Below are 24,844 nucleotides of genomic sequence, written 5' to 3' on the forward strand. Positions count from 1 at the left end.
AGTAAAAAGATCTAATATGACAAATAATAAAAAAAGAAAAGGTTATTCTCACCCTCCGAAGTGGCGCGCTGTCCTCGGCAGTGCAAGCGGCAGGTTCCGGTGCTAAGGATGCTATGCGAGAAGGACCTGCCATGACGTCACAGTCACGACGTCATGGCAGGTCCTTCTCGCATAGCATCACACGTCATCACAGGTCCTGCGCTCATACCAACCCTGGGACCGGAAGCTGCAGAGTGCACCGCACACACGCGCCAGGACTTCAAGGGGCCTTCGGAAGGTGAGTATATGTTTATTTTTTATTTTAAGTCTTTTAGAACCATGCATATAGTGTCCACATTGCTATATACTACGTGGGCCGTGTTACATACTGCGTGGGCTCTGTTATGCTGTGCAATACACTACGTGACTGTTATATACTATGTGGCTGTGCAATATACTACGTGCCTGTGCAATATACTACATGGCTCTACAATATACTACGTGGCTATGTTATATACTACGTGGCTCTGCTATATGCTACGTGGCTCTACAATATACTACGTGGCTATGTTATATACTACGTGGCTATGTTATATACTACGTAGCTCTGCTATACACTACGTACCTGTTATATACTACGTCGGTTGCGTTATATACTACGTCACTGTGCAATATAGTACGTAGCATGTGCTATATACTACCTACATATTCTAGAATACCCAATACGTTAGATTCGGGCCACCATCTAGTAATAAAATAAATACACACACTAATTATGAGTTCTAGATTGGCGGTGTTTTTTCATGCACATGAAAAACAAAATGCCTTGCAGACCATGGTAAACAATTCAATTTTTTATATTATGCATGTACTTATTCATCCTGCAATGTATTGGCATAGTTTTCCATCCCACTATTGCAATTTTCATTGACAATTCAATACATAAATGACATCCGAACTGTTACAATTTTAAAGAACTTTTTACAAAAAAAAAAAAATTACCCTGTAGAAACTGATACAAATTGCTTTCAATCTTAATGCATCCATTTACAGCTATTACCACATTTGTAGGTTCCACCAGTTTTCTGAAGAGTAGCCTCATATTTATAACTCCATGCTCAATATTTGTTTTTCTTGTTAATTTGACAGAGTGCTATCATATCATAAACACAGTTCTAATATTAAAAAATGGAATTATGAACCAGTTTGTCGAGCCATTTTCTTCATGTGCATAAAAAAACCCTGCCGATTTAATAATAATTATTATTTTATTTCTATGGCGCCAACATATTCCGCAGCACTTTACATTTTAGAGGGGACTTGTACAGACAACAGACATTACAGCATAACAAACACAGATGAAAAAGATAGGTACCAAGAGGACTGAGGGCCCTGCTCGCAAGCTTACAATCGGAGGAAAAGGGGAGACACGAGAGGTGGATGGTAATAATTGGTTTCATTGTTCGGACCAGCCATAGTGTAAGAATTGAGTGTTCATGCAAAGCTGCATGAACCAGTTATCAGCCCAAGTATGTAACAGTAGAGACACAGAGGGCTATTAAATGCATAAAGCATGCGAGGAACCTGGTTAAGGTAAAAATTTTGAATGGGCAACACAGGAATAGTTAAGTTAATGTGTTGAGGTAGCAGGCCAGTCTGAAGAAATATGTTTTTAGGGCATCATTAAAAACTGTGGGTATTGGCGATTAATCGAAATAACCTGGGTAGTGCATGCCAAAGAATTGGCGCAGCACGTGAAAAGTCTTGGAGACAGGAGTGGGAGGTTCTGATTATTGAGGATGTTAACCTCAGGTCATTAGCAGAGCGGAGGGCACGGCTAGGGTGGTAGACCGAGTTAAGGGAGGGGATGTAGGGTGGTGCTGAGCCATGGAGTGCTTTGTGGGTGAGGGTAATAAGCTTATACTGAATTCTGGAGTGGATGGGTAACCAGTGTAATGACTGGCCACAAGGTAGAGGCATCGGTGTAACGGTTGGTGAGAACTGATAAAACAAATACTGGCTAGTCATGCCAATAGATATGAAAGATTGGTTTTTGGATTTTAAAGGGAATCTGTCACCTACTTTTCGTATATAAGCTGCGGCCACCGCCATCAGGGGCTTATCTACAGCATTCTGTGATGCGGTAGATAAAGCCCCCGATGTAACCTCAAAGATAAGAAAAACAAGTTAGATTATGCTCACCCAGGTGAGGTCCGGTCCGATGGGTGTTGCGGTCCGGGGCCTCCCATCTTCATGTGATGACGTCCTTTTCCTTGCTCCCTGTCGCGGCTCCTGCACAGGAGTACTATATCTGCCCTCTTGAGGGCAGAGCAAAGTACTGCAATGCGCAGGGAAAGGTCAGAGAGGCCCAGCGCCTGCGCACTGCTGTACATTGCTCTGCCCTCAAGAGGGCAGATAAAGTACGCATGCGCCGGAGCCTCAACAGGAAGCAAGGAGTATAATCTAACTCGTTTTTCTTATCTCTCAGGTTACATCGGGGGTTATCTACAGCATTATAGTATGCTCTAGATAAGCCCCTAATGGCGGTTGCTGCAGCTTATATGCGAAAAGTAGGTGACAGATTCAAATTAAAATTGTCTACGTTAGTTCCTGAAGGATTGAATGAATGTATAGACCATACAGTTTGAGTAGGGATACGTTGATATCTGGTAGTTATTGCTAATAGTTCTGTGTAGTATCTGGGGGTATTTGTTTATACTGACATATGACAACATGGTATGGGTTAAATCGTTCATCACTAGAAATACCTACACCTGGTCTATGTGCTTAAAAGAATATAATTCACTATGTATGAATGTTTTTATTTATATTTGTACCTGATAAAGCGAGTGGTTCACTCAAGGAACACTTTATTCTATTAATAAATACAGAATTTTATACTATATCTGGCGAGACAGCGCCTCCTGATAATCACTATTTTTCCTCCCCGTTTGGATTTTTTTTAGGCCTGCTGGGACTGACGAGTGTGGCAGTCTGCCTTTACCAGAGTAGTGCCTGTGATTGCCAACTCGTCCAGATGTGCCTGTCCAGCATTTGGCTTCACTATGTCAGTCTGAGCGGCTCATACATGGCAGCGCTTATTTCTTTTCTTGGTACAGATTAATGGAATCTCTGGATTTCTGCATGTTTTACCAAAGTTTCAGGAGAGCAGCTGGTGCAGCATCTTCAGTTACCAGTGTCCGCATTGTCCTGGCGGTATCTTGCATCAGCTGCCTGCGTCTACATCCGTCTGGTGGTATTTCTGACCAGCTACATCATCCTGGCGGTATCTCTAATCAGCTACTTACATTTAATACCTTGTGGCGAGATTTCTAACCTTATACCCAACATTGGATTACAGTTAATCCCTCCGGTTTTTTTTACTTGGCAATCAGCTCCAGTCTGGTAGTGAATGTAAGGACTAGGGTATACATCAAATGGAATCAGAATTCAGTATCTGGACTCACCTCTGGCAATTTTTATTGGTAATATTCTGGATTAAGAACTAAAAAGGTTTTTCTTTTTGCTCTACGGACATTTCTGAATATTACCGTATATACTCAAGTATAAGCCCAGAATTTCAGCCCATTTTTTTAGGCTGAAATTGCCCCTCTCTGCTTATACTCGAGTCACACCCAGGGGTCGGCAGGGGAGGGGGAGTGGTCTAATACTCACCTGCTCCTGGCGCGGTCCCTGCACGTCCCTGGTTCTCTGGGTGGCGGCAGCTTCTTCCTGTATTGAGCGGTCACATTGTACCGCTCATTACAGTAATGAATATGGATGCGACTCCACACCCAACTAAAAAATGTGTGATCACTCACAACATCAACTGTACCACCAGAGCCGTTGTCTATCACGCCACTTGTTTGTGGCCTCATTTACGTGGATATGACAACCCGTGAGCTTCGAAGACGTGTCCGGGAGCATATTCTGGACATTGAAGGGGCCAAGGTCGTTAGTGATACTTCGACATTGGAATCTATCCCACGCCACTTCAGGGAGGTACACAACTGCGACCCTTCGGGTCTAAAAATTAAAGGCATCGACAGGGTCTTTATAGGTTCACGTGGGGGAAATTGGAAACGTCTACTAGCGCAAAAAGAAACAAAATGGATTTTTAAACTAAATACCATCTCCCCATCTGGATTGAATGAATACAATAGTTTCCAGCCCTTCCTATAGTAGTTAGTACTCCCTATGGATACTACTTACCTCAATCCTCCATGTTTCTCCGATGTCTCGGTAGTTTTAATTTAATTTATTTTACTTTATTGATGTTATGTTTCCAATAAATTTTAGTTTGAGCTGTTTTGTGTCGTTTGTTTCATTTTATTAATAATTTTTTATATTTCGTTTTCATTATTTAGGTTGTGGTTCCAAGCCCTGTCTTTCTTTACTGGATAACTAATTTTCTCATTTACTTCCCGGAGTCTCAAGTAGATATATATATATATATATATAGATATATATATATATATATATATATATATATATATATATATATATATATATATATATATATATATATATATATATATATATATATATATATATATATATATATATATATATATATATATATATATGTGTATATACACACACACATATATATATATTTTTTTTTTTTGTCATTATATTTGTCTATATATGCTGGTATCTACCCTCATATAAATCTTATCACTGTAATTGCTCTGATTAATTCATTTTATTTCACTTATGCTGGTGCACATGTGTATGTATATGGTCAAATGCGTAATAAGTAACTTTATTCATGCGTTTGTCTGTTATCATTTTGTGATTTTAACCTGTTTACACTGTAGTGCCGTATATATGTCTGTGTATTTGGGGCGTATGTTTCATCCATGTGCGCATTATCTCTTTTTGTATTTATTTACTGTTGTTGTCATGGTGATTTAAAATGTGTTCACATTGTCCGTTTGTGCCCATTAACCACCGGTTTTCCTTCTTACAGGGCTCATCGTTTGTTCATTGTTGCTTTGGTGCCTGTCACTTTATGGCACCGCCCCTCGGTTCCCAGCCTGCTACGCAAAGGCTTTTGTTGCTGGGTTACCGAGCGGAAGCGGCGCCGTGCACTGGTCTCCAATCTCTGGTCTCTTTACGTCACACTATCCTTTGCGGTTGGTCACCTGGAAGTGTTTCTTCTTGGAAGCGCTCATAGTACTGCGGACACTGAAATTCTTGATTCACACGGCACACTGCACTTCGGTATGCACCTTATTGTATATTCCTCTTCATGCGTCCACAGTATGCGTTTTTTCATGTTTATTGGGAGGTTTTTATTTCGCTGTATACAATCGCCATGGCAACGTTTTTACGTCATTTCCGGTTCTTCCGGCACTTGCTCTTCTATCCACAGCTGTTTGTCGTTATGTGTGGCCATTATGCTCTATAAAAAGGTACCTTACCAACGTCTAACCACCCTTGGACGAAGCATTTCATTGCGAAACGCGCGTCGGGTGTGGTGGACTCCTGGCTCTCTCTCCATTACTTGGTAAATATGTTTTGGTGTGCTAAATATCTTTATAGCTGATGGTGGTTTTTGGACACCTTGCATGCGGATACATATGGCATACTAGCCCCTTATATTTAGACTAAACGCCGAGTCCTATGTATGATATTATTAATGTTATCTATTAAACTGCCACGCTATATTTAGCCGTTGAAATTCACCATGCTATCTTCTGTAATGTGAGTTGTATGGATATAGGAAAAAAAAAAAAAAATTATATCTATCTATATATATAATTGTCTAAGGGTTTTTCCGTCTGTCTGTCTGTCTGTCCTGGAAATCCCGGCTCTCTGATTGGTCGAGGCCGCCAGGCCTTGACCAATCAGCAACGGGCACAGCGACGATGATGTCATAAAGGACATAGACATCTCACGTTTATGATTCAGCGACGGGCACAGTATCGACGTAGATGTCATAATGGTTGCCATGGCGACGATGATGTCATAAAGGTTGCCTCGACCAATCAGCGACGGGCACAGTCTGCCGCGAATTCTGGAATCATCATTGTCCATATACTACGGGGACATGCATATTCTAGAATACCCGATGCGTTAGAATCGGGCCACAATGTAGTGTATGAGGAGTATACATGGAGGCCGCCAGGCCTCGACCAATCAGCAACGGGCACAGCGACGATGATGTCATAAAGGACGTAGAAATCCCACGTTTCTGATTCAGCGACGGGCACAGTGTCGACGTAGATGTCATAATGGTTGCCATGGCGACGATGTCATAAAGGTTGCCTCGACCAATCAGCGACGGGCACAGTCTGCCTCGAATTCTGGAATCATCATTGTCCATATACTACGGGGACATGCATATTCTGGAATACCCGATGCTTTAGAATCGGGCCACAGTCTAGTATGTGTAATAAATAAATATATATATATATATATATATATATATATATATATATATATATATATATATATATATATATATATATATATATATATATATATATATATATATATATATATATATATATATATACACACACACACATATACACACATATATATATATATACACACATATATACACACACACATATATACACATATATACACACACACATACACCCATATATTATATATATATATATATATACATATATACATATATACATATATACACACACATATCTTTGTGATTTCTTTGCCAGTTGCCTACCTTTTTATCTCTGTGTTTGTTGTCTCACCTGTTGCCTATTTAGGCTTTTTTTATGACCATTCATGGTCCTTTTTGATATTAATAAAGTGTTTTTTTATATTATTAATGTGTGGTGCCTTTTTCCATGGATGATATAAAATCAGAAATTTTGTGTTTTATACCTCCAATGCTCAGAGGATTATCTAATTTGTGTAGATGGCAAAATTTACAGTTTTTACACCTGAAGTTTCCTCTAGGTATATCTTTTATTAACCAATTATTTTGTGCACGTAATAATCTATTGTGCACCAAAAGATCAGCCAAATTTTTGGTGCGTTTATACACAAATTGCGGATCTAGGGTTGTTAATTTCAATAAATTCCTGTCACTTTGTAGTAAGTGCCAGTTTTTTCTTACCGCCGCATAAACGGCCTTATCAATTGGACTATGGGTAAAGGTGAATTTCTGAGTATTAAAATCTCCTTGTAAAGATTTTCTTTTACGTTTTTTCAGGAGCTCTGTTAGCGTCAATTTCTCAGCCCGCTTTTCTGCTTGTTCCATGATTTCCAATAGATAGCCTCCATTTATAAAACAACGATAAAGTTGTTAAAGGAGGGGGGGGGGGAAAAAAAAAAAAAAAAAAATCGGGACCGAGCCTGCTGTTGCTGGTTCCGAAAGGGTCTCTCTTGTGGGAGAAATTTACTCTTGCCTTCAGTGCCATCGGAAAGTAATTGATCTAGTTTTTCGCCAAAAAGGCGACCGCTCTGATATGGTAAAGAATTCAATGACTTTTTGGAAGCAGAATCCGCACGCCAGTCCCTGAGACATAAGGACCTCCGAATGGTGATGGCGTTTGCTGCTGCTTGAGAAGTGCAGTCAGCGGCATCCAGAAACGCGGTCACTAGAAAATCCCCAGCTCTGGCTGAGTAGCAAGGTCTGCTACCTCGGGGGGAAGATTGGTATCCAAAACAGCTGAAGACAAGATCTCAGCCCAATGGGTCATAGCCTTAGCCACCCACGTAGCGGCAAAAGATGGAAAGAGTGCAGCTGCTGAGGCTTCAAAAGCTGAATGAGCCATATTGTCAATCTGACGATCGGTGGGGTTTTTAATCGAGGCGCCCTCTGAAGAGGATAAAATAGATTTAGTAGCTAGGCGCGATACCGGAGGAGACTGTGACCAATCTTTTCTTAGATCAGGAGCAAAGGGATATTTTGACTCCATGGGCTTTTGCCCTGTGAAGCATTTATCTGGACGGATCCTATGAGATTCATCGATTTCTTAAACTCGGGATGATAGGCGAATACTCTGTGAGCCCCCTTGGTCCTCTTAAAGGACACAGCATGATCCGTTTTACATAAAGGTTCCTCATCTAGCTTCAGGGCCTTGTTTACTGACTCAATGAGAGAGTCGAGAGTCTCCTGATAGTGTTGAAATTCCTGATCTAGGGACGTGTCAGAATCGTCCTCTGAGCCAGGTTCTAAACTAGCCCCAAGAGAGGGGGAACGAGAAAAGGAACTCTCAGAACCCAATTCCCGATGATGGTCTGGGGACAAGGCATGAGTCCTTTTCCTAGAAGAGCGAGAGCTCCTTGGTATGGTACGACCCCTAGTGTACAAAGGGTTCTGATCATTGGAAGCGTTGTCCGTAAGAGTGCCCTGGTTAGAGACAAGTCTAGCACTTTAGCCAGGGATGCCATAAACTGGGTGAGGGAGGAAGCCCACTTAGGGGGACTAGGCTCACTTGGTTCGGAATCAGTAACAGGTGGTTCCGGGGCAGTCATCGGTTCACAAGCTGAGCATAACGCAGTATTGTGACCCCGGAGTAGAGATACTTTACAAGAGTACAAGCAGCAAAAATACACAGTGTGGGTTTTCCAAGACTTTTTGTTAGGCTTTCATTGAGACATAGTGTAGCCTTGAGGAGAGAGCTTACTAGCAGGGGAAGGGCTAAGCTATGTTTCTGCAGCTTACCCAGGTCCTGTGTCTTAAGTCCCCGGGGGAGGTCCGCAATGTGTCCAACGAAATCACTAATCCCTGAAGCTGTGATTCGGAACGCTGGAGCAGTGCTGCAGCATCAGCCCTGTGGGTGTCCAAAGATGGCCGCCGAGATCAGGAAGAGAAGGCGCCTCTCGCACAACGAGAACCGACAGAGAGGGCGGCGGTAACCGCCGGTGGCCGGAGCCAACGTTTGGCCTGGACGAGAGAAAAGCTGGGGGCTAAATTTTAAGCTTGCGGTTGCCGCCTGGCGCACCGCAGCCGCTATTTGTGCGGACCTTCCTTATCCCAGGGACCAGGACCTCCCAGCCCTCGGCCCCTCAGGTGTACTCACAGTAGATGCAGTGGGCCGCTGCTCAATCCACCGTCGCCATAGTCAGGGAGGGGGTTGAGAGCTTCTGCCGCCTTCCATCATCCGCTATAACAGTGGTGATGCAGTGGGGGGCTGCACGGACGCCATAAACATCATGTCCGGCTATGCACCTGGCTCCAGGAGAGGTACATGGAGGGCTACTCCATGTGGTCGCCTGCTATAGAGGGGGGAAGCTTGGAACGCAAAGGAACCATCGCCTGTAAAGTGAGCTCAGGGCTGGCATCCAACGGTGCAGGAAAAGGTACAGGGAGGGACGCTCTGCGTTCTTGCCTGTTAATGGTTCGGGGGAGATCGGAACCTAGAAAGGATCTGTCGTCCCCATTCGCTCCGTTAAGGGAAAAATAGAATAAAAAAAAAACCGGTGGGGTCTGAAAGCAGACCCAAGTGCCTCCTACAGACACTGAGCAAGAACTGGTTCACTTGGAGCCAGCAGGAGAATGTATACTGCAGGGGAGGAGCTATTCTTTCTGTATTACTTAGTGTCCTCCTAGTGGCAGCAGCATAACACCCATGGTTTTGTGTCCCCCAATGAGGCGTAGGAGAAAAAAAAAAAAAATCCAAAAAGAGTTAAGGAATTGCATTATTTTATTTTATTTTTTTTACAATTTCACCGCACTTGGAATTTTTGTTCTGGTCTTCAAATACATGACATGGTAAAACCAATGATATTGTTCAAAAGTACAACTCGTCCCGCAAAAAACAAGCCCTCACATGGCCATATTGACGAAAGAAATACAAAAATGTTACGGCTTTGGGAAGAAGGGATGCCATCTTGGAGAACTTTTATTTTTCCTCTAGCAAGATGGCGCCTGCCTGAGGGGTTTCTTGATTGTTTTGGGGTTTTTTTTGTTTTTTTTTCAGTGACCTGTCAGCAGTTTTCAGTATGAATAGCTAATTCAAGCATCACGTGAAGACCGCCTTCTCCCCCAAAGCACGAGCATATCATTTACTCAAAACTGAAAATAAAGATTATACAATCAACCACCACAGGACGCATTTCATCAACCAAGGCATCATTTTAATCAGTATAATGGCGCCGTCCTGACACTGTCTGTAGGTTACTATGCACAATCCTGCTGACAGATTGCCTTTAATAATAGATGGTTCGCACTGACGAGGGCCAACAGCCCGAAACACTGAGTCTGCGAATTGAGATACTGAGTTGGCTTTTATCCTAAGTCATATTGCAAGGCTCGTTAAAGGGTTGATTGAGACTTGTAGCATCGCTACTTCCAACAGGTGGCGCTATAGAGTTCAAGTCCTCTTTTTCTCTGAAGAGGCAATTTGCATACATCTTCTATAAGGGATTCATCCCAAATGATTATGGAACTTGATGAACTCTAATGAACTACACATTCCAACTGAATCCCTGCTCTTTACTTTAGATTAAAATTTGCTTCACTCTAATCCCATCTTGTGCTCTATATTAATGGCTGTTTATTATTTAAGTAGAGATACCTCGATTCCAAACCATCAAAGGAAATTTATTTTGGATGGTATTTATTTAACCACAATATAGTCACATTTGAAGGAGCGGCCTATTGGCAGCTAAGGGGCTGTGCAATGGGCACTAGATTTTGTTTATGGGCTTGTTCGAATCGGTGCACATCGCCCAGCCCCTCCTACCGATGGGTCGCACTTCATTTTACAAACGGTTAATAGATTTGCTTTTAATTTGGACTAGCGCATTAGAAGACGCAAACATCTTTGTTCAAGAGCTAAATGGGGTTTGAATTTTACACCTACCTTTTCCACTACTTCTACTGAATTCCAGGATTTGGTTAATTCCATAAATGAGAGGACTATTTGGACATGCACTCACTTTAAAAAGGTAGATGTCACTAGCTATCCTGATTTTTTAAGAGAACATCTACTTCATTGGATGAAAAAATACTTTACAGCCAGTACTGGCAGATTTGTAAAAATAGTATGTCTGATGTGGATTTTTATTATGAATCCAGGATTCTGAAGGGGAGATTTTTGTTAAAGACTTACTACAAACAGCTTATAAAAGATGCCTTTGAAAAAACTAGAAAGTTGAAACAAAAAGATTGCTTTGCTAAGATTACTGTAAGATCTTAGAAGACTGCCTGTTCTGGGGAAAATATATTTCAGTTTAGATTTGTAGCAACTTTTAATAAATCATCTAAAAAAAAAGTGAAAAATTCTGAAGACATATTGAATTATTCTGGGTGGAGACCCTATTTTGTCAAAAAATGTTTCCGAGCATCCTGTTGTAGTAAATAGGCGTAATAAAAAATTTGAAAGACATTATAGCACGCAGTATGACATGCTGCTTATGTTCCCCTGAAAGTTTAGAGCGGAATGGGAAATTATTCTATATTCTGTCACCATCCCTTCTGCCAGTGCTCTAACCCAGGGGTGCAGGATACAGATCGCAATGCCATTATTTTTGGACAAGAACGGCTCTTTGAAAGTGGATACAAGCCTCTCTGGCCTGTTTACCAAGGAGACCATGATGGGGAAGAGCAATCACTAACATGACAATTCTGTCCTCAGTCATGGTATAGGCAGCAGATACTGTATGCGGTTCACTTGGAGGGATGTGCTGCTGTTCGGGATGATACTTGTGCTGGCAGGAAAATCAATACACCGGCTGAATAAGATTTTTGCTTGTTTGAGGAGCGACTGCTGGCCTTTTTGATAATCATATGAAATGTTAGTTCACCAATCAGATAGGCCATTCATTACTCATGGGGACACAGACATGCTTGTTAAGGTATGGCCAGTGGAGGCTCGCTCTGTGATAGTACAAACTGTTCGTTATAGGAAGCTGGCATTTATGTGCCTGGCCTGGTAAGAGAGATATGGGTGCATACTGTGTCTGGCTATTGGATATAATACACAACAAATTTCCATTAAGGGTTCTCACCTTTTTGTGCCTGGCACCCAAAAAGTGAGTTTGAAGATTGAGTGCTGATGCACAAGAGATACCACACAGCTGTAAGAAACAAAAGCAACAAAGTTACAAAACACCTTTCATATATCAAATGAAAAAAAAAAACTTTGCAAACAGTTCATTAAAGGGAAGCCATCAGCAGAACTTTGCTATACAACTGGAGAGCTGCATGATGTATGGGCATAGAGCCGGATTCCAATAATGTGCAGATGTAGCAGTGGTCAGAATGCTGAGCTGTGTATGACCTTACCCACATGCCTGACTGGCTACTCCCTGTGCACACCGTGCATGGGGAAGTGTACACTGATTATTTGGGCTGCCCGACATGTGACACCTAGTCTAACAGTGATAATCTCCTGCTGATAAAACACCGATTGTGTTGAAACTACAGCAACCTGCTGAACAACTGACATATCCCTAGAATCAGGGACTATCACTAGAGTATGCTCCTTTCAGATTACATAGCAAAAATCTGCTGACAGATTACCCTTGAAGTCATGGCACAGTGCAGATGGGTGATACAAAGGAGAAAAAAATAAAATCAGACATCAAAATAATGTTAAGAATATATATGCAAGACACTAGAACTTATTCTATACAGCATACAGTGACTAAGGCCAGAGTCACACTAAAGTACAATACGGCTAAATATTGCATAGCACTCGGCCCAGCATTATACTATGGGGCAGCTCAGATATGTGATTATTTTCTCATGTCGAATTGGCATGCTGCGATTTGCTGCGACACTCGGCTCACTCGCACCCCATACAAGTCTATGGGTGCAAGTGACAACGAACAGCACTCTGATATCATATCCGAGTGCGGTGCGATTTACGCAGAAAGTGGAGAAGGTGGAGAAGATGGAGAAGTTAATTTCTTCTCCTCCTCGGCAGCTGTGCTCCCATTCTGTCATGCGAGAGGCTCGGAGCACTGACACTTGGCTCCCACTCGCAGCAGAGCAGGAGCCGAGGGTCATTAGCATATCATATCTGATGCCAGTGTCACTCCAGCCTAATAATTATAATACTGATAACAAGCATTCGACAATATCTGTATACTAGCACCAATAATTATATTTACTTTGGATACCAGAAGTCTATATAGAAGTTACTGTTAGATCTATAGACACCAGCAAAAAAAAAAAAAAAAAGGAGACAAGCCCAAAACATCACTGCTCTAGAGGAGATGTGCATGGAGGAATGGGACAACACACCACCAACATCAGTGTGTGCCAACCTTGTGAAGACTTACAAAAAAAACATTTGACCTCGGTCATTGCCAACAAAGGATATATAACAAAATATTGAGATGAACTTTTGTCAATGACCAAATACTTATTTTCCACCATATTTTGCAAAATAAATCTTGCCAAATCAGACAAGGTGATTTTCTGGATTTACTTTCTCATTTTGTCTCTCATAGTTGTGGTCTACCTATGATGTCAATTACAGGCCTCATCTTTTTAAGTGGGAAAACTTGCACAATTGGTGGCTGACTAAATACTTTTTTCCTCACTGTTTTGCAACAACAGCAGAAAAGACTATTTGGAATAAAGTAATGGATATCGAAAATGAACCCTTACATGGCAATAAAATGAACGAGGCTCAGGTTTGACCTTGCTCCCAGAAGATTTCATCATTTTTACTTTTTGTCCTAGAGAGAAAAAAAAAACAAAAAACACATTATCACCTTTCTTGCAGATATATTTTTGAACAGCATTTTCATTTTAATAATCTCACTTTGAAATAGGAATCCACCCTGAAGGCGATGGCTGAAATGTGGAATGGTGTTACAAGAGCACCTTAAGGCTATGTGCACACGATGTAGTAACGCTGCAGATCCGCACTGTGATTTACAGTACTATGTCAATTAATGGGATAAAAAATAGCTGTGCAGACTGTGCGGAGAAATCAGTGCGGAATTGCTGCGGATTTCAAAGAAGTGTATGTCACTTCTTTTGTGCGGATCTGCAGCGTTTCTGCACCCCTCCATCATAAAAATCCACAGTAGCAAAAACCGCAGAAAATCCGCATCAATTCCGCATAAAAACCACACAAAATCCGCGGCTGCGGATTCTGCCAGGAGATGCGGATTTTGTGCAGAAAATTCTGCACCTCTTTTCCTACGTGTGCACTTAGCGTAAAGGGAACCTGCCCCCCTCCCCCCCCCCCAGGCGTTTGTAACTAAAAGCCACCTTGTGCAGCACTAATGCTGCATTCTGACAACTTTGCTCTTTTAATCCTTGTTCATACCACTGCTGAAAGAATCGTTTATCAAATTTGTCCCTCATACCTTGAAATCGCCAAGGGGGCAGGTCTTTCCCCCTGTGGCAGGAACAAGAATAAAAGAGCAAAGTTGTCAGAATGCAGCATTAGTGCTACACAAGATGGCTCTTTTAGTTACACTCGCCGGGGGGGGGAGGAGACCGGTTCCCTTTAATAACATGTAATGCAGTTGCTAATGTCTAGGACAATCAATTGTGAGGAAATCACGAGAACCTGCTTATTTGGCCCTTTATGCAACACCCATTAACTTAAAAGGTTATTTCTAACTTCAAAAAGTATGTGGGTATACTGTATATACTCGAGTATAAGCTGACCCGAGTATAAGCCGACCCCCCTAATTTTGCCACACAAAAAAAAACAGAAAACTTAATGACTCGAGTATAAGCCTAGGGTGGGAAATGCAGCAGCTACTGGTAAATTTCAAAAATAAAAATAGATACCAATAAAAGTAAAATTAATTGAGACATCAGTAGGTTAAGTGTTTTTGAATATCCATATTGAATCAGGAGCCTGATCTAATGTTCCATACAGTTCACAATGGGCCCCATAAGATGCTCCATACAGAATATGACCCATATAATCTACTATATAATTGTCTAAGGGTCACTTCCGTCTGTCTGTCTTTTTGTCTGTCACGGATATTCATTGGTCGCGGCCTCTGTCTGTCATGGAAATCCAAGTCGCTGATTGGTCATGGCAAAACAGCCACGACCAATCAGCGACGGGCACAGTCCAGAAGAAAATAGCCGCTCCTTCCTCCCCGCAGTCAGTGCCCGGCGCCCGCATACTCCCCTCCGGTCAGCGCTCACACAGGGTTAATGGCAGCGTTGACCGCGGTGTAACGCACTCTGTTAACGCTGCTATTAACCCTGTGTGACCAACTTTTTACTAGTCATGCTGCCTATGCAGCATGAATAGTAAAAAGATCTAATGTTAGAAAAATAGTTATATACTCCCCCTCCGGTGGCCCCCCCCGGATCAGAAACCGGCCTTTCCGGCTCCTCGCGACGCCCCGGTGACCGCTCCATGTATTGCTGTCTCGCGAGACCACTATGTCATCATCTCGTGAGACCGCAATGGACTCTTCAGACTGGAGCGCGCAAGAAGCGTCTGTAACAGCTTCGATCCGGGGGCCAACGGAGGGTGAGTATATAACTATTTTTTATTTATTTTTTTTTTTTTACAGGGATATGGTGCCCACATTGCTATAGACTGCGTGGGCTGCACTATACACTACGCATACATATTCTAGTATACCCGATGCGTTAGAATCGAGCTACCATCTAGTGCTCCATAAAGTTCATGATGGGCCCCATAAGATGCTCCATAATAAAATATGCCCCATATAATGCTCCATAAAGGTTAATGATGGCCCCATGTTAAAACATGCCCCATATAATGCTGCATAAAAGGTTAATGATGGCCCCATAAGATGCTCCATAGAATAATATGCCCCATATGCTGCTGCGATTTAAAAAAAAAAAAAAAAAAAAAATATGACACTTACCTCTCGTCGTTGGGGGCCAGGTGCCGATGTTGCCACTGGCTCAGGCCCCCGACACTTGCAATATTCACCTGTCCCCATTCCACCGCCGCGCGCCGCTGTGTCTTCCGTCTCTCTGCAGTGACTGTTCAGGAAGAGGGCGCGCACTAACCACGTCATCGCACCCTCTGACCTGAACGTCACAACCAGAGGACGCGGAAGACAGAGCGTGGCAGTTGAACACGTGAATATCGCATGGCTCACCCAGTCATACTCACCCTCCTGTCACGGTCTCTGCACTTCCCTGCTTCTCAAACAAACCCACAAAAGAAACAGTCAAAAAGGGCCCAGAAAAACTTGTAAACTTTATTAAAGGGAACCTGTCACCCCGTTTTTTCAGACTGAGATATAAATACTGTTAAATAGGGCCTGCGCTGTGCGTTACTATAGTGTATGTAGTGTACCCTGATTCCCCACCTACGCTGCGCAATAAATTACCAAAGTCGCCGTTTTCGCCTGTCAATCAGGCTGGTCAGGTCGGGTGGGCGTGTTCACAGCGCTGTTTCTTCCTCAGCTTTACGTTGGTGGCGTAGTGGTGTCCGCATGTTGAGGTGACTAATCCACTGTGGGCACGTGAACAAGGAGCGCGCGATCTGCGCTATCACCCCCTGTCATCGGTGGGGGCGGCCATCTTCCTGGGGCCGCGCGTGCGCAGATGTAGTGCTCTGCTGCACGGGGCTTCAGGAAAATGGCCGCGGGATGCCGCGCGTGCGCACAAGAGATCGCGGCGGCCATTTTCCCAAAGCCTAGATGCAAACTCTGCTTTGGGAAAATGGCCGCCGCGATCTCTTGTGCGCACGCGCGGCATCCCGCGGCCATTTTCCTGAAGCCCCGTGCAGCAGAGCACTACATCTGCGCACGCGCGGCCCCAGGAAGATGGCCGCCCCCACCGATGACAGGGGGTGATAGCGCAGATCGCGCGCTCCTTGTTCACGTGCCCACAGTGGATTAGTCACCTCAACATGCGGACACCACTACGCCACCAACTTAAAGCTGAGGAAGAAACAGCGCTGTGAACACGCCCACCCGACCTGACCAGCCTGATTGACAGGCGAAAACGGCGACTTTGGTAATGTATTGCGCAGCGTAGGTGGGGAATCAGGGTACACTACATACACTATAGTAACGCACAGCGCAGGCCCTATTTAACAGTATTTATATCTCAATCTGAAAAAACGGGCTGACAGGTTCCCTTTAAATTCCAATTAAAATGTATAAAGCAGGTACAATAAAGAGGAAAAAAAATAAATTGGTTCCAGCTCCAGAGATGCTTGAATAAAAATGGTACTTTATTATTCCATAAATAAAAAAGCGCAGGCTGTAGAGCTCTCCAGAGCACAACAAGAAACGAGCAACGCGTTTCGATCTATACAGATCTTTATCAGAGCTACATGTACGTGAGTAAGATCACATTAAATAGCCACCACCGACCAATGAACGGACACAATCAAATCATGTGATATATGCAAATTCTATGAATAAAAAACTCTAAACCAAACAATTAAACATACACAGAATATGCAATTAAAATCAAAAAAAGACAGATAAAACATAAATAATACAACTCTAAATTAATCTGATATTAATAATGATACATCAATTCATTACGCCTGTTTAAACCGGCTGGAAACCGCGTATTCAAATGGTAAATCCAGAAGGCTTCACGCTTGAAAAGGGATCTCTTAATGTTCCCGCCCCGTGGAGATTTGTTAACTCGTTCTATGCCATAGGCACGGAAACATGTAGTACTACCAGCATGCTGGGTCGCAAAATGTTTGGAAGCCGCAGACATTGTGCGGTTTGAAACTCCCGTGTAATTTATGTCATGCAAATGTTCATATATTCTTGTCTTCAATTTGCGAGAAGTGCACCCAATGTAAGATAGTCGACATGAAGTGCAATCAATTTTATAAACTACAGACGTAGTATTACAATTAATATATTGTTTGATATTAAAACTTCTACAATCTGCAGAATCGCTAAAGATTTTAGTGACATATGCATGAACACAAGTACTACATCTATTGCTACCACATTTATAAAAGCCTGTAACATCAAGCCATGTTTTATGTCTATTTTTATCTGTACAAAAAAGACTTGGCGAAATTCTATTGCCAATAGTTACGGCTCTCCTGGGTATCACATTAATGCCGGCTCTCAAAATCTCAGCTAAACTGTCATCTTCATATAGAATGGGCAAAAATGTATTCACAATACCCTTAATTGAATTGAATTGTGGACTGAATTGCAAGCACAAAAAAGGTTTCTTATAAGCATCCACCGATGTCGCCAAAGGTGGTGACACTGAATCCGATGTAATTAGATTTTCTCGTTCCTTGTGATCAACAATCCTACGTGCTCTATTTAATGTCCACTGAGGATAATTCCTACGTTTTAATTTAGCTGATACCATATCAATTTCGTCTTTTAAAGCACAGTCTTTGCTGCAGTTGCGTTTCACTCTGGTGAACTCACCAACAGGAATGGCCTGAATGGTATGTTTCGGATGACCACTATTAGCATGCAACACAGTGTTGCCGCTGAGTGATTTATGGTGAGTTTTGGTCTCAATTAGTTGGTCAGCAATACCACTCAAATTCAAATCCAAAAAATTAATTTGGTTTTTATCATGTCTGCACGTAAACTGAATATTATATCCATTGGAATTCAAATACTCAACAAAGGATGGTATGGCAGACACATCAGCGGCCCAAATAATCAATAGGTCATCGATGTATCTACCATACCACCCGATGCAAGACAAAAAGGGATTGGTGACAGAAAAAACAAAATTATATTCCCAAAATGCCATGACCAGGTTTGCCAATGAAGGTGAAAATTTGGCACCCATGGCCACGCCAGATGTCTGTAAATAATAAAGGTGATTAAACATAAAAAAATTATGTGTCATGAGAAAAAAAGTGACCTGTAAAATATAATGCTTCAAATCAACAGAATAATCACTGAATGTATCTAAATGAAATTGAAGAGCCTGCATCGCCACACTATGAGGTATACATGTGTATAACGAAACAACGTCACAGCAGAGCCAAGTATATTCGGCTGACCACTTTTTGGTTGAAAAAATTTCCAATACTTCCTTTGAATCCTTGATGTATCCTGGAATTCTACCCACTAGGGGTTGAAGCAGAGAGTCAATCCATTCGCACAAATGTTCATTCGCTGAGCCTATTCCAGAGACAATAGGTCTCATTGAAGGAATGGCTTCTTTTTTGTGCACTTTTGGTAGTCCATGTAAGATCGGACAAACAGGGTCCTGTACAGTCAAATACTCAGGCATGGATTTTGCAGAACAAGTGTCACTAGTTGCTTTGCAATCTTTGAGTGAAGAAGATATGTCCAATCGTATTGGTATTGATCAATCCCATAAACTCACAACTAGAAATCCTTATTTTTACCCTATTCAAACGAGGTCAGACTGCATGGACCGTTTCCAAGAAGTTTTAGAACGCGAGTTGAAAATTTTAAACAATGATGTTGGGTCCAATAAAGCTAGATTTAATAACAATTTTTCGAAAAAACAGTGGAAAGCATTGCAGCAACTTCAGAACATGAATGATATTATAATTAAAATGTCTGATAAGGGTGGAATTGTGGTTGTGTTAAATGCTGTGGATTATGAGATGAAAGTCATGGAATTATTGTCTGATCCACTCACTTACATCGAACTTCATAAGAATCCAATGTGGGACTTTAAGAAGAAATCTGATTCCATCATTGAAGAAGGTTACAAATTGGGAGTCCTGACTAAGAAACAATCTGAGTATTTGACTGTACAGGACCCTGTTTGTCCGATCTTACATGGACTACCAAAAGTGCACAAAAAAGAAGCCATTCCTTCAATGAGACCTATTGTCTCTGGAATAGGCTCAGCGAATGAACATTTGTGTGAATGGATTGACTCTCTGCTTCAACCCCTAGTGGGTAGAATTCCGGGGTACATCAAGGATTCAAAGGAAGTATTGGAAATTTTTTCAACCAAAAAGTGGTCAGCCGAATATACTTGGCTCTGCTGTGACGTTGTTTCGTTATACACATGTATACCTCATAGTGTGGCGATGCAGGCTCTTCAATTTCATTTAGATACTTTCAGTGATTATTCTGTTGATTTGAAGCATTATATTTTACAGGTCACTTTTTTTCTCATGACACATAATTTTTTTATGTTTAATCACCTTTATTATTTACAGACATCTGGCGTGGCCATGGGTGCCAAATTTTCACCTTCATTGGCAAACCTGGTCATGGCATTTTGGGAATATAATTTTGTTTTTTCTGTCACCAATCCCTTTTTGTCTTGCATCGGGTGGTATGGTAGATACATCGATGACCTATTGATTATTTGGGCCGCTGATGTGTCTGCCATACCATCCTTTGTTGAGTATTTGAATTCCAATGGATATAATATTCAGTTTACGTGCAGACATGATAAAAACCAAATTAATTTTTTGGATTTGAATTTGAGTGGTATTGCTGACCAACTAATTGAGACCAAAACTCACCATAAATCACTCAGCGGCAACACTGTGTTGCATGCTAATAGTGGTCATCCGAAACATACCATTCAGGCCATTCCTGTTGGTGAGTTCACCAGAGTGAAACGCAACTGCAGCAAAGACTGTGCTTTAAAAGACGAAATTGATATGGTATCAGCTAAATTAAAACGTAGGAATTATCCTCAGTGGACATTAAATAGAGCACGTAGGATTGTTGATCACAAGGAACGAGAAAATCTAATTACATCGGATTCAGTGTCACCACCTTTGGCGACATCGGTGGATGCTTATAAGAAACTTTTTTTATGCTTGCAATTCAGTCCACAATTCAATTCAATTAAAGAAGTTATCCACTACTATAAAGTTTTTTTTGTTTTTTTTTCATAAATCTTGCTATTATGTGCCACTGAAAACATCTACTGTGTTTATTTTAGCAATATTAGCTGTTATCATGCTGTAGCAGCACATCTTCAGTGCTGGATTCAGCTCTCATGGGGTTAATCGACTACTTCCTTATTGTGACCTAATACTACAAGTTCCATGATGCTTTGCAATGCCACTAAGCCCGAATCTAGCACACCCCCTCCAAAAACACACCCAAACCCCTCCCTCCTCTCTCTTCAAAAAGATTTGTGGTGTCATTTCTGTCCAACTCCTCTTTTACATTTGTCCAACCCACACTCCATTACACAGAGAGATAGATAGATAGATAGATAATAGATAGAGAGATAGATAGATATGGGATAGATAGATAGATAGATATTAGATAGAGAGAGAGATAGATATGAGATAGATGTGGGATAGATAGATATGGGATAGATAGATAATAGACAGACAGATGATAGATAGATAGATAGACACAGACAGATAATAGATAGATAGATATGGGATAGAGAGATGATAGATAGATAGATAGATATGGGATAGAGAGATGATAGATAGATAGATAGACACAGACAGATGGATAGAATTAGATAGATATGGGATAGATGGATACATACAGATATATCTATATATCTATTTCCATAGATATGTCCATATCCATGTTTCTAAACCCCTTCACCCCTGGAGCTTTTTTCGTTTATCGCTCCCCTTCTTTCCAGAGCCATAATGTTTCCGTCAATATGGCCATGTGAGGGCTTATCTTTTGCGGGACAAGTTCTACTTTTGAACGACACCATTGGTTTCACCATGTCGTGTAACAGGAAATGTGAAAAAAATTCAAAGTGCGATGAAATTGCAAAAAAAGTGCAATCCCACACTTGTTTTTTGCTTGCCTTTTTGCTAGGCTCACTAAATGCTAAGGCTGTGTGCACACGTTGCGGATTTGATTGCAGATCCGCAGCGTTTTTTGCCGCACAGAATTGCAGCAAATCCGCATTGTAGTGCACAACCAATGTAAGTCTATGGGAGCCGCAGACTTGTTGTGCACATGCTGCGGAAAAGGCCGCACCGAAACGCAGCTTTTTTTTTTTCTCCGCAGCATGTCACTTCTTTTGTGCCGAACTGCAGCGTTTCTGCACCCTTAGGCCGGGATCACACACAGCGAGATACGGCCGTGTCTCACAGGTTAAAACCAAACTCTGGCACCGGCACTCCGGAGCGGAGCGTGCAGCCGCACAGCAATACATGGAGCCGCACGCTCCGCTCCGGAGTGCCGGTGCCAGAGCTTGTATTTAACCTGCGAGACTCGGCCGTATCTCGCTGTAGTGTGACTCCGGCCTCAAACTTTCATTGAGATGTAGAAAATATCTGCAGTTTTGCTGCGGATGTGGGTCCAAGAAACGCTGCAGTTCAGGAGGAGGGAAGTGTGTGGGTGGTGACCAGGGCCGAACTGGCCATCGGGCACTTCTGGCAAATGCCAGAAGGGCCGGTGCCAGTAGTGGGCCGCTGCACTCTTTCCCCCCTACTCCCGCCAGTGCCGCCGCCGCATTCAACTATACCGGCGTCCATGACGCCGGTATAGTTCAATGCAATGATGGCGGAGAGAGCGTCCGCTGACGCTCCCTCTCCCATCATTCCCCGCTCTGCCTCTGACACTGCGGGTGCGCGATGACGTCATATCATCACAGACCTGCAGTGTCCCGGGCAGACTGCAGCCGCCGAGACAGGAGCAGCGCGGGCAAGAGGAAAGGTGAGGAGAGTGTGGAGCCATTATCGGGGGGATGAGATGTGGGTTGTGCTGTATATACCACTGTGTGGGCTGGGCTGTGTATGTACCACTGTGTGGGCTGTGTATATACCACTGTGTGGGCTGTGCTGTGTATATACCACTGTGTGGGCTGTGCTGTGTATATACCACTGTGTGGGCTGTGCTGTGTATATACCACTGTGTGGGCTGTGCTGTGTATATACCACTGTGTGGGCTGTGCTGTGTATATACCACTGTGTGGGCTGTGCTGTGTATATACCACTGTGTGGGCTGTGTGTTGTGTATACTACTACGCGGGCTGTGCTGTATATACTACTACGCGGGCTGTGCTGTATTTACTACTACGCGGGCTGTGCTGTATTTACTACTACGCGGGCTGTGCTGTATATACTACGACCCGGACTGTGCTGTATACTACTACACGGGCTGTGCTGTATACTACTACACGGGCTGTGCTGTAAACTACTATTCGGGCTGTGCTGTATATACTACGACCCGCGCTGTGCTGTATACTACTACATGGGCTGTGCTATATACTATGCAAGTTGTGCTATATTATATGCGGGCTTTGATATATACTATGGGAGGTATATTATATTCTATGGGGGAGGCCGTGTTATATACTACTAGCTATTGAACCCGTTCTACGCCCAGGTGGCGAGCATTTATATTGGTATATGGTCTCCATCCTGTCATGTGCTGCTCCATCCTGCGCCCCCATCCTGTCATGTGCTGCTCAAATCCTGCACCCCTGTTCTGTCATGTGCTGCTGCCATCCTGCAGCCCCATTCTGACATGTGCTGCTCCCATCCTGCGCCACCGTTCTGTAATTTGCTGCTCCCATGCATATGGCCGGTACACTGCTCCATTATGGTTCATGGCCCCCATAACATGCTCCATAGTATATGCCCCATACACTGCTCCATAAATGTTGATGGCCCCCATAAGATGCTTCATAGTATTATATGCCCCGTATGCTGCTGCGATATATATATATAAAAAAAAAAAAAATATAACATACTCACCTATCGTCGCTGGGCACCGAGTGCTGGGGGGCCTGAGCAGGCGGGGACACCGGCGCGCTGTGGGGGTCAGGTGCCGGTATTGCCGCTAGCTCAGGCCCCCGACACTTGCTATATTCACCTGTCCCCTGTTCCAGCGCTGCACGCCACTTCTTCCGGTCCTCTGGCTGTGACTGTTCAGTCAGAGGGCAGCGCGCATTAAGCGCGTCATCGCGCCCTCTGAACTGTGAAAATCACAGGCAGAGGACCCGGGAGACAGAGCCGCACGCAGCGCTGGAACGGGGGACAGGTGAATATAGCTTATACTTACCCTCCTGGCGCGTCCCTGCCTCTCCGTTGGAGATCGTGGTGTGCGTTCAGTGTTTACGCATACCTCGATCTCCTGGGAGCGTCACTCTGTGGGGTCCAGACTGCGCCGGCGCTTGCGCAGTCTATAAAGGCTTTGGACAGAGTGACGCTCCCAGTGTTATATTATAGATGTGGCTGTGTTATATACTACTGCGGGGGTATATTCTATTCTATGGGGGAGGCTGTCTTATATACTATGTGGGGTATATTATATTCTATGGGGGAGGCTGTCTTATATACTATATGCGAGCACATTTGCAGGATCCTTTTTTTTTTTTGCCGGATCCGTTTTTTCTCAGAGTTGTATTAGCGCCTGATGGCCACACGTTTCATCCGTTTTTTGCTAGATCCGTCGCTGTGCATTTTTTCGACGTACCGAAAAACCGTTTCTCTGTATGTGTTTTCCGTCCGGCGGAAACAGCTTTTTTGACGTATCCTGCCAAAAACGGATGAAACGTGTGGCCATCAGGTGTAATCCGGCGCTAATACAACTCTATGAGAAAAAACGGATCTGGCGTAAAAAAAAGGATTCGGCGAAAATAAACGGATCCGGTGGAAAAAACAGATCTGGTGGGAAAAAAAAAAAACATCCGGCGGAAAAAAAACATCCCGGTGGAAAAAAATGGATCCTGCAAATGTGCTCGCAGGATGCGTTTCACCCATAGACTTGTATTAGCGACAGATGGCCACAAGTCGCGTCCGTCGTGCTACGGATCAGTCGTGTTTTGGAATACCGTCGGCACGAAAAAACGTTCAAGTGAACGTTTTTTTGGCCGTTGCGGCAGAAACTCCGCCCCCTCCTCCCCGCACTTCAGAATGGGCAGCAGATGCGTTGAAAAACTGCATCCGCTGCCCACTTCGTACACAAATTTCACAACGTGCGTCGGTACGACGCATAGCGACGGACCTGTACCGACGCAAGAGTGAAAGAGGCCTTAATGAGCGTTGAATTTTTTAAAAATAAAGAAAAAAACGGCGTGGGCTCCCGTGCAATTCTCTGCGCCAGAGGGGGAAAGCCGACGGCCGGG

At 43.1% G+C, this 24,844-nt stretch overlaps 1 protein-coding gene across 1 annotated transcript in view; it reads right to left on the bottom strand.

Moving 5' to 3' along the window:
* Positions 1-24,844, bottom strand: part of LOC138642358 (uncharacterized) — a 223,479-nt gene that overhangs the window by 185,188 nt on the left and 13,447 nt on the right. The window contains exons 2-3 of the mRNA XM_069730472.1: positions 13,532-13,602; positions 11,923-11,991 (exon numbers count right to left, since the gene is read on the bottom strand). Coding sequence (XP_069586573.1) covers positions 11,923-11,991; positions 13,532-13,588 — 126 coding nt within the window. The 5' untranslated portion in view covers positions 13,589-13,602. The remainder of the gene's footprint in view (positions 1-11,922; positions 11,992-13,531; positions 13,603-24,844) is intronic.

This window comes from Ranitomeya imitator, chromosome 6 (genome assembly GCF_032444005.1).
Source record: "Ranitomeya imitator isolate aRanImi1 chromosome 6, aRanImi1.pri, whole genome shotgun sequence".
Classification (NCBI taxonomy): domain Eukaryota; kingdom Metazoa; phylum Chordata; class Amphibia; order Anura; family Dendrobatidae; genus Ranitomeya; species Ranitomeya imitator.